This window comes from Grammomys surdaster, unplaced genomic scaffold, assembly GCF_004785775.1.
Source record: "Grammomys surdaster isolate TR1022 unplaced genomic scaffold, NIH_TR_1.0 125950, whole genome shotgun sequence".
Taxonomy (NCBI): domain Eukaryota; kingdom Metazoa; phylum Chordata; class Mammalia; order Rodentia; family Muridae; genus Grammomys; species Grammomys surdaster.
This window is the reverse complement of record NW_021620771.1, coordinates 3,515,831-3,527,112: the sequence shown is the minus strand read 5'-3', so window position 1 is coordinate 3,527,112 and position 11,282 is coordinate 3,515,831. Positions and strand designations below refer to the sequence as shown.

Genomic DNA, 11,282 nt, shown 5'->3' with positions numbered 1-11,282 from the left:
TATCTACACCCCCCCCACTCCCACCTCCCCACCCTCAAAATTCCCACCCCCTGGGGCATCCAGCCTTCATGAGGTCAAGGTTCTCTTCTTCCACCTATGCCCAGCAGGGCCCTCCACTTTTACATATTCAGCTGAAGCCCTGGATCCCCCCCTAAGTGCTCCCAGGCTGGTGGTTTAGACCCTGGGAGCTGTGGTTGGTTGGTATTGTTGCTCTCCTCATGGTGCCACAAACCCTTTCAGCTCCTTCAGTCTTCACTCTAACTCCTCCATTGAGAACCCCATGATCTGTTCAATGGCTAGTTGTGAGCATCTGCCTCTGAATATGTCTGACTCTTGAAGGCCTCTGAGGAGATATCCATATCAGGCTCTTATCAGCATGCACTTCCTGTCTTCCACATCAGCATCTACCTTTGGTGATTGCACATGGGATAGATACTCAGGTGGGGTGGTCTTGAGACGGCCCCTCCTTCAGTTTCTGTCCCTCACTTTGTCTCCATATTTGCTCCCTTGAGTATTTTGTTGCTCCTTCTAAGAAGGACCGAATCACCCTCACTTGGTCTTCCTTCTTTATGGGCTTCATGTGGCCTGTGAGTTGCATCTTGGGCATTTCAAGGTTCTAGGCTAATATCCAATAATCAGTGAGTGAATACCATGTGTCTTCTTTTGTGATTGGCTTACCTCACTCAGGATGATAATTTCTAGTTCCATCCATTTACCTAGGAACCTCTCGAATTCATTGTTTTTAATAGCTGAGTAATACTCCATTGTGTAAATATACCACATTTTTTGAATCCATTCCTCAGTTGAAGGACATCTGGGTTCTTTCCAGCTCCTGGCTATTATAAATAAGGCTGCTATGAACATAGTTGAGCATATGTCCTTATTATATGTTCGAGCATCTTCTGGGTATATGCCTAGGAGTGGTATAGCTGGATCCTCGGGTAATGCTATGTCCAATTTTCTGAGGAACCGCCAGACTGATTTCCAAAGTGGTTGCACCATCTTGCAGTCCCACCAACAATGGAGGAGTGTTCCTCTTTCTCCACACCCTCGCCAGCATCTACTATCACCTGAGTTTTTAATCTTAGCCATTCTGACTGGTGTGAGATGGAATCTCAGGGTTGTTTTGATTTGCATTTCCCTGACGACTAAGGATGCTGAACATTTCTTTAGATGCTTCTCGGCCATTCGAGTTTCTTCCGTTGAAAATTCTTTGTTAAGCTCTATACCCCATTTTTTAATAGGGTAATTTGGTTGTCTGGAGTCTAATTTCTTGAGTTCTTTGTATATATTGGATATTAGCCCTCTATCAGATGAAGGATTGGTAAAGATCTTTTCCCAATTTGTTGGTTGTCGTTTTGTCCTATTGACAGTGTCCTTTGCCTTACAGAAACTTTGCAATTTTATGAAGTCCCATTTGTCAATTCTCGATCTTAGAGCATATGCCATTGGAGTTCTGTTCAGGAACTTTTCCCCTGTGCCCAAGTATTCGAGGCTTTTCCCCACCTTCTCTTCTATTAGTTTCAGTGTATCTGGTTTTATGTGGAGGTCCTTTATCCACATAGACTTGAGCTTTGTACAAGGAGATAAGAATGGATCAATTTTCATTCTTCTACATGTTGTCTTCCAGTTGAACCAGCACCATTTGTTGAAAATGCTGTCCTTTTTCCACTGGACAGTTTTAGCTCCTTTGTCAAAGATCAAGTGACCATAGGAGTGTGGGTTCATTTCTGGGTCTTCAATTCTATTCCATTGATCTTCCTGCCTGTCTCTGTACCAATACCAGGTAGTTTTTATCACTATTGCTCTGTAGTACAGCTTGAGGTCAGGGATGGTAATTCCTCCAGAAGTTCTTTTATTGTTGAGAATAGTTTTCGCTATCCTGGGTTTTTTGTTATTCCATATGAATTTGAGAATTTCCTTTTCTAACTCTGTGAAGAATTGAGTTGGGATTTTAATGGGGATTGCATTGAATCTGTAGATTGCTTTTGGCAAGATGGCCATTTTTATTATATTAATCCTGCCAATCCATGAGCATGGGAGATCTTTCCATCTTCTGAGATCTTCTTCAATTTCTTTCTTCAGAGACTTGAAGTTCTTGTCATACAGGTCTTTCACTTGCTTGGTTAGATTCACACCAAGGTATTTTATATTATTTGCAACTATTGTGAAGGGTGTCATTTCCCTAATTTCTTTTTCAGTCTGTTTATCTTTCATGTAGAGGAAGGCTACTGATTTGTTTGAGTTGATTTTATAACCAGCCACTTTGCTGAAGTTGTTTATCAGGTTTAGGAGTTCTCTGGTGGAAGTTTGGGGGTCACTTAAGTATACTATCATATCATCTGCAAATAGCGATATTTTGACTTCTTCCTTTCCTATTTGTATCCCTTTGACTTCTTTTTGCTGTCTAATTGCTCTGGCTAAGACTTCCAGTACTATATTGAATAGGTAGGGGGAGAGTGGGCAACCTTGTCTAGTCCCTGATCTTAGTGGGATTGCTTCAAGTTTCTCTCCATTTAGCTTGATGTTGGCTACTGGTTTGCTGTAAATTGCTTTTACTATGTTTAGGTAGGGGCCTTGAATTCCTGATCTTTCCAAGACTTTTATCATGAAGGGATGTTGAATTTTGTCAAATGCTTTCTCAGCATCTAGTGAGATGATCATGTGGTTTTTTTCTTTAAGTTTGTTTATATAGTGGATTACATTGATGGATTTCCGAATATTGAACCATCCCTGCATTCCTGGGATAAAACCTACTTGATCATGATGGATGATTGTTTTGATGTGGTCTTGGATTCGGTTTGCTAGAATTTTATTGAGTATTTTTGCATCGATGTTCATAAGGGAGATTGGTCTGAAGTTCTCTTTCTTTGTCGGGTCCTTGTGGGGTTTGGGTATGAGTGTAATTGTAGCTTCATAGAACGAATTGGGTAGTGTTCCTTCTGTCTCTATTTTGTGGAATAGTTTGAAGAGAATTGGTATTAGGTCTTCCTTGAAGGTCTGATAGAATTCAGCACTAAAACCATCTGGTCCTGGGCTTTTTTTAGTGGGGAGGCTTTTGATGACTGCTGCTATTTCCTGAGGGGTTATGGGACTATTTAGATGGTTTATCTGCTCCTGGTTTAACTTCGGTACCTGGTATCTGTCTAGGAAATTGTCCATTTCATCCAGGTTTTCCAGTTTTGTTGAGTATAGGCCTTTGTAGTAGGATCTGATGATTTTTTGAATTTCTTCAGTTTCTGTTGTTATGTCTCCCTTTTCAGTTCTGATTTTATTAATTTGGATACTGTCTCTGTGCCCTCTGGTTAATCTGGCTAAGGGTTTATCTATCTTGTTGATTTTCTCAAAGAACCAACTCCTGGTTTTATTGATATTTTGTATTGTTCTTTCTGTTTCTATTTGGTTGATTTCAGCCCTGAGTTTGATTATTTCCTGCCTTCTACTCCTCCTGGGTGTATTTGCTTCTTTTTGTTCTAGAGCTTTTAGTTGTGCAGTCAACTTGTTAGTGTGTGCTCTTTCCAGTTTCTTTTTGTAGGCACTTAGAGCTATGAGCTTTCCTCTTAGCACTGCCTTCATGGAGTCCCACAAGTTTTGGTATGATGTGTCCTCATTTTCATTGAATTCTAAAAAGTCTTTTATTTCTTTCTTTATTTCTTCCTTGACCAAGTCATCATTGAGTAGAGAGTTGTTCAGTTTCCATGTGTACGTGGGTTTTCCATTGTTTTTGTCATTATTAAAGACCAGTCTTAGTCCGTGGTGATCTGATAAGATGCAAGGGATTATTTCAATCTTTTTGTATCTGTAGAGGCTTGTTTTGTGACCAATTATATGGTCTATTTTGGAGAAGGTACCATGAGGTGCTGAGAAAAAGGTATATTCTTTTGTTTTAGGATGAAATGTTCTATAGATGTCTGTTAAGTCCATTTGGTTCATAACTTCTGTTAATTTCAAAGTGTCTCTGTTTAGTTTCTGTTTCCATGATCTGTCCATTGCTGACAATGGGGTGTTGAAATCCCCCACTATTATTGTGTGAGGTGTAATGTGTGTTTTGAGCTTTAGTAAAGTTTCTTTTATGTATGTAGGTGCCCTTGCATTTGGAGCATAGATGTTCAGAATTGAGAGTTCACCTTGGTAGATTTTTCCTTTGATGAGTATGAAGTGTCCTTCCTTATCTTTTTTGATTAATTTTGGATGAAAGTCGATTTTATTTGATATTAGAATGGCTACTCCAGCTTGTTTCTTGGGACCATTGGCTTGAAAAATTGTTTTCCACCCTTTTATTCTGAGGTAGTGTCTGTCTTTGTCACTGAGGTGCGTTTCTTGTATGCAGCAAAATTCTGGGTCTTGTTTGTGTATCCAGTCTGATAGTCTGCGTCTTTTTATTGGGGAATTGAGACCATTGATGTTAAGAGATATTAAGGAAAAATGATTGTTGCTTCCTGTTATTTTTTTTATTAGAGGTAAAGTTATGTTTGTATCTTTTTTGGGGGTTGTTGGAAGATTACTTACTTGCTTTTCCTAGGTTGTAGTTTCCCTCCTTGTGTTGGCATTTTCCATCAATTATCCTTTGAAGTGCTGGGTTTGTGGGAAGATATTGTGCAAATTTGGTTTTGTCATGGAATATCTTGGTTTCACCATCTATAGTGATTGAGAGTTTTGCTGGGTATAGTAATCTGGGCTGGCAATTGTGTTCTCTTAGTGTCTGTATGATGTCAGTCCAGGCTCTTCTGGCTTTTATAGTCTCTGGTGAGAAGTCTGGTGTAATTCTTATAGGTCTGCCTTTATATGTTACTTGACCTTTTTCCCTTACTGCTTTTAGTATTTTTTCTTTGTTTTGTGCATCTGATGTTTTGATTATTATGTGACGGGAGGTATTTCTTTTCTGGTCTAGTCTATTTGGTGTTCTGTAGGCTTCTTGTATGTTTATGGGCATCTTGTTCTTTAGGTTAGGGAAGTTTTCCTCAATAATTTTGTTGAAGATATTTACTGGCCCTTTAAGTTGAGAATCTTCATTCTCATCTATACCTATTATCCTTAGGTTTGGTCTTCTCATTGTGTCCTGGATTTCCTGGATGTTTTGAGTTAGGAGTTTTTTGCGTTTTGCATTTTCTTTGACAACTGTGTCAATATTTTCCACCGTATCTTCTGCATTTGAGATTCTCTCTTCTATCTCTTGTATTCGGTTGGTGATGCTTGCGTCTGTGACTCCTGATCTCTTTCTTAGGTTTTCTATCTCCATGGTTGTCTCCCTTTGAACTTTCTTTATTGTTTCTATTTCTAGTTTCAGGTCCTGAATGTTTTTGTTTAATTCCTTCTTTGTGTTTTCTTCCATTTCTTTAAGGGATTTCTGTGATTCCTCTTTAAGGGCTTCTATCTGTTTACTTGTACTCTCCTGTATTTCTTTAAGGGAGTTACTTAATTCCTTCTTATAATCCTCTATCATCATCATGAGAAGTGATTTTAATTCTGAATCCTGCTTTTCAGGTGTGATGGGGTGTTCAGGGCTTGCTATATTGGGAGAATTGGGCACTGATGATGCCAAGAAACTTTGGTTTCCGTTGCTTATGTTCTTGCGCTTGCCTTTCGCCATCTGGTTAACTCTAGTGGTACCTGCCCTCACTGTGTAAAACTGGAGTCTGTATTTCCAGTTATCTTGCTTATTGCAGAGCTCCTCAGAGTCCAGAGGTCTCTGTGGTCTTATGCTCCTAATCTCCTGGGTGGAATAACTCCTGGGACTCAGGCCACCTCTTGGATCTGGAAATCCTTCTGCTCTGAGTGCAGTGGGTCCTCGATGACTCAGGATTCAGTTTCAGCTGCTCTGAGTGCAGTGGCTCCAGCTGCTCTGAGTGCAGTGGCTCCTGGATGACTCAGGATTCAGTTTCTCAACAGGACAGGAGCAGACCGACTCTGTGTCACCTGCTCTGAGTGCAGTGGCTCCTGGATGACTCAGGATTCAGTTTCTCCACAGGACAGGAGCAGACCAACTCTGTGTCTGATCCAGCCCAGAGGACCAGGCAGGGGCAGAAGGGAAGTGGAATTCCGGAGGGGCGGGGTTTGGGTAGCTGCTGTGCCCTGGATGTCCCTGGCTCCCCGATCTATCTCTGGGGTTTAGGGAGTGAGATGGAGTTCTTACCAGCTGCTCTGAGTGCAGTGGCTCCTGGATGACTCAGGATTCAGTTTCTCCACAGGACGGGAGCAGACCGACTCTGTGTCTGCTCCAGCCCGGAGGAGCAGGCAGGGGCAGAAGGGCGGTGCCATGTCTTTCAAGCTGCACGTAGCAGGGATCAGTGTGCTTAAGGTCACCCCGAAGGTGGGATTTATTGTAGACACCGCTTTAGTGGATTGCTGGAAAGGCAGGCAGAGATTGTTCACGAGGTCAGAGCCTTATTAGGCAGTGCCTGGATTAATCAGTATTCCTATCTGGGGCCTAGATGGTGCTGGTCCTTAGGGTGTTACTAGAACCTAAAAGAAAAATGGATTGTTTGGACAAATCGATTAGGAAATCTAGGCTACATGAAGTTGAACAGATTCTCTGTGTGTTCATCTACATTCTTTGCTTAAAATAAGAAAGTTCTATGTGGGCTACATAGAAATTTGAAAGTGAAAATATAACTGCATTAGCCTGAGAGCCAAGCTGTGTAGCAGATGGCTGTGGCTGAAGCTTGTCAGGTCTTTGCTGGGGACGGAAGTGGCAGAGCATGAGATCAGTAGGAGCTGACAAGCAGCAGCACCCAAGTGGGGGAGAATCTGCAACTTCCTCAGTCAGCTGTCAGGTCCCATGGGAGGCTGAGAGCGTGACTTTGGGGTCAGGTTAACCTGGGACCACATTCCTTCTCACTAGCTGTATGGCCCTGGGCAGATGAGTTTGCCTCTCTGAGGCTCAAATTGTCCAAATAAGGACAACACTGTTTCTTCCCAGGGCTGTCAGGAACAGGGATGTCAGTGAGTGGCAGCTGTCACCATCAGCACTGCCATCATCACTTTATACCAGATGTCTCCCCTGTGTTTACAGTAGCCCTTCCTGTGTTAGTGTATGACTCCTCTACCCTGCAGTGTAAGCAGTATCATTAAAAATGTCCCCGGTCACACAGACATTAGAATGAGTTTGGCAAGTCTCAGGCCTGTTGTTTCAGTGACCTCCTATGAACCATGCTTTTGGACTCTTAAGGATGGTACCCACCTCCCCCACCCCACCCCTTGCTTTATTTAATGAGTCTTTTCTCTGCACACAGCTTCTGGAGGAGTTAGTGGGTGTTGTTCTTGTAGAACACATGGGATGCCAAGAGTCTGGCAGTGGTCCAGGGTCTGGTTGCCATGGTAACTCACACTTATTTCTCTGAAATTTCGCCAGATCCTGAAGATCTTTGTGGACAATCTCTTTGCTATTGTCCTGCTGAAGCAGGCTACAGCCGTGCGCTGCTTGGACATGAGTGCCTCCCGGAACAAGCTGGCTGTGGTGGATGAAAACGACACGTGCCTGGTGTATGACATTCACACGAAGGAGCTGCTTTTTCAGGTGGAGTCCTAGATGGAGACACAGTCCTTGGAACAGGGAGCCGCCACCTTGAGCTTGCCCGTGCAAGGAAGTGCCCAGCCCCATCTGGGAGGAACAGCAAGGGCCTAGGATCCAGCACAGGAGTAGATTCCAAAAAGGCCCAGGGAGGAGCTAGCTGGGCCAGCCTTTTGAGCACTGATTTTCTTGTCAGGAAGATGGGCAAGTAACCCGCATTTCACACAGCTATAAGCAGTACTTGAGTGGACAGTGACAAGTCTGGTGGCCAAGTTAATGTGTGGTGGTAACTCTATTGATGAAGTCTGTGAGTCTATTACCCAGGACTGCTAGTTGCTACCAGTGGCCTAAGGCACACTAGGAAGGACATATAGAAGCTCACCTAAGCTTCTCCACAGGACACTATAGCACAGTAGCTGCATGGACCACTGGGAATGGGCGTTGTTTCCACAGTCTTTGGTCCTGTGGCTGAAAGAAGTATGTCACTGAGCAGTTCAAAGTCCCATCACCTGGCTGGCTTTCTGCCACACTAGGGCTGCTCTTGGCCTCTTTGGGGCATTGTGAGCAGTCAGAGTTAATTTATGTGAACTGAGGACCCCCTGAGACTGGACCCTCTGCCCTCTGGTTTCTCCTGCATGGTTTCCCATAAGTAGACATGGGTCCTCTTCCAAGGCCCTCCTCGCTCTTGGCAACAGAACCAACACAGTAGAAGTGCCTAGCTTTCCTCAGTCAGTTGGACAGGGCTACATGGCTACTGGTAGCCCAACATGACTTCAGTTATTATCACGTCATGTCACAGAGGAAGCGGTGGGTTAGGGGAAAGAACACATACCCATTGTCTTCAGACTGACCTGCGTTCATGGGCCTCTGTGAGTCTCAATCTCCGGCTAACGTGAAACTACCTTTTTTTTTTGAGACAGGATCTCTCCATAGCTCAGGCTAGCCTCCAGGTGAGGATGATCTCTAGGACGATCCCTTATCTCTACTTCCTAAGTGCTGGGGCTAAAGATGTTATATTATGCTGACATCAAACCCAGGACCTTTTGCACGTTAACTAAACCACATTCCTTCCCCATGCTAACATGAAGCTAGAAGTTACATTCTCACAGAATTGCCACAGGAACAACCCAGGAGTAAACAAGATGCTCCCATGTGCTCAGTGCTAGGCACAACTAAACTAGCCTTAAATGTTGCCCTTCTTCCCAGCCTCAGCACCACCACTGCCTGGACCTGGAGGTGGTTAGAAGCCCCTCAGTGTGTCCTGTGTGGAGGTTGGAAAAGTGCATGGCCCTTACTGCAGCTTCTCTGGAGAAGCAGCAAAGGTGGCTCTCAGGTCTTGCCAGGAGACACAACCTTCCTAGTGTGTCATCCACTGCATTTGCCCCTTCAAATAGAAAGTACCAATATTCCTCATTAAAAACGTAGTCTCTGCTGAGGGTAGACCACTCAGGGGAGGGAGGAATGAGTCTCTGTTGGTCCCAGGCCTCTAGAGTTGAGCAGAATACAGGTAGAGAGGGTACCTCCTGACGTGACTGTGTTTTTAGTGTAAGAGTTATATACATGCAGAGACAGTGTATTATTTTCTAATTGTGAAAAGAACTCCCCATTCTTTTGCTTATTATAAAAAAACAATGGAAATTCATGACCAAAGAAACCAGACAAGGAACAAGAAAAAAAAATAGAAAATAGAAATCCCTCATGCCAGGCAGTCGTGGTGCACACCTTTAGTCCCAGCACTTGGGAGGTAGAGGCAGGCAGATTTCTGGGTTCGAGGCCAGCCTGGTCTACAGAGTGAGTTCCAGGACAGCCAGGGCTACGTAGAGAAACCCTGTCTCAAAAACAAATAAACAAACAAACAAACAAACAAAAAAAGAGAAATCCCTCACAATTCCACTCACCTAAAGCCGTCACTGTTAATCTTCAGGGTGAACACTTTCCGCCTCCTTCTCGGGTAGGTAGGGGTGTATGGAGGTGTGTATGCACACACTCCTGCTGGGAGTGAACCCAGGCTCTTACACATGCTAGTCAGCTCCACAGACCAGCACCCCCCCCCCCGCTTCCTTTAATAGAATGGAATCCTTCTACATTTCCACTTACTGTGGAGTGGTTAAAATATGGAGGGGATGATAATTTTATTGTGAAAATAGCACAGATCCCAAAATTCTGTCACTCTTCCAGTACATAGAGGAGTCTGCCTCGTCCCTTCTTTCTGATCCCTTCCCTCTTTCTCTTCATCCTGCTGTCTGGACTTCAGGGCCACCCAGGCTTTAAGAATGGGTGGGAGTGAAAAGTGGGAGTGCTGTCAGAGCCTCACAGGCCTCTGTCCCTCAGGAACCAAACGCCAACAGTGTGGCCTGGAACACCCAGTGTGAGGACATGCTTTGTTTCTCTGGAGGAGGTTACCTCAACATCAAGGCCAGCACCTTCCCCGTGCACCAGCAGAAGCTGCAGGGCTTCGTGGTTGGCTACAACGGCTCCAAGATCTTCTGCCTTCATGTCTTCTCCATGTCTGCTGTGGAGGTGCCACAGGTAACCCTGGTGCCTGTCACTCCTCTGCAGCTGTGGGACACACAGAACAGAAGGGTCAGGCCCTCAGACTGGTGCTAAGAGCAGCAAAGAGGAGGAGGAGGGAGGTGTGGAATCTGACATCTCAAGGTGCTGTGGATGTGGGTGTTTGTGTGTAGCCGTGTGTTTCTGGACAAGAACATCAGCCCCATTGTCTTAGTTAGGGTTTCTATTGCTGTGATGAAAAACCATGACCAAAAAAGCAAGCTGGGGAGGAAAGGATTTATTCAGCTTATAGTTTCACATTGCAGTCCATCACTGAAGGAAGTCAGGACAGGAACTCAAACCAGGCAGGAACCTGGAGGCAGGAGCTGATGCCAAGACTGTGGAGGGGTGTTTCTTATAGGCTAGCTGCCCATGACTTGCTCAGCCTGATTTCTTACAGAGCCCAGGACCACCAGCCTAGCAGTGGCCCCCACCACAACGGGCTAGGCCCTCCCTCATCAATTATTAATTAAGAAAATGCTCTACAGGCTGGCCTCAGCCTGATTTTATAGAGGCATCTTTTTCAGTGGAGATTCCCTCCTTTCAGGTGACTCTAGTTTTATGCCAAGTTGACATATACCTAGGCAGCACACTTGTTCGTTGGTCCCCTTTTCTTTCTGATTCCCTTGCATCGTGTTAGCAGTATTCAGTATGGTGTTAATGGCAAGTCCAAGAGGTGGATGTGTAAGTGTGTGAGTGGTAATGCTGCGTGTGAGAGGAGACTGGGTAGAGTGGGCACCGAGGAATGTGACCGAGATAGCACATGGGGCCCTGCATAGTCTCCTGGAGACAGGGGAGGCCAGCTAGAAACCACAGGATAGGGAAGGGAAAAACAGACAGGAGAACCCAGATAGCACCCCTGGTAGCTGACCTAATTATAGCTGCCCTAGCTGCCTGTCTGCTTGTCCCTAAAGTAAGAGACATTCCCTATAGAACTATCATAAAACCAAGGCAGACACTAAGGAGAAACTTGAACCACAGCATCCTATCTTCAAGAGAATATTTTATTTTTTCAAACTGTGTGTGTATGTGCATATATACATATGTGCGGTGCACATGGAGGACAGAGGAGGGCGTCAGATTCCCTGGAGCTGGAGTTTCAGGGTGTTGTGATCCACCTCACATGGGTGCTGAGAATGTGTTGTGGGTCCTCTCAACCACAGAACCATCCCTCCAGACCCCAGGCATGTCACTGTGCTGACTGTACTGACTATGGACCCAG

General features: G+C 44.6%; 1 protein-coding gene across 3 annotated transcripts in view; it reads left to right on the top strand.

Moving 5' to 3' along the window:
* Positions 1 to 11,282, top strand: part of Ift122 (intraflagellar transport 122) — a 74,917-nt gene that overhangs the window by 34,350 nt on the left and 29,285 nt on the right. For all 3 annotated transcript variants that reach the window (XM_028753506.1, XM_028753505.1, XM_028753507.1), the window contains 2 exons: positions 7,352 to 7,516; positions 9,842 to 10,039. In XM_028753506.1, coding sequence (XP_028609339.1) covers positions 7,352 to 7,516; positions 9,842 to 10,039 — 363 coding nt within the window. The remainder of the gene's footprint in view (positions 1 to 7,351; positions 7,517 to 9,841; positions 10,040 to 11,282) is intronic.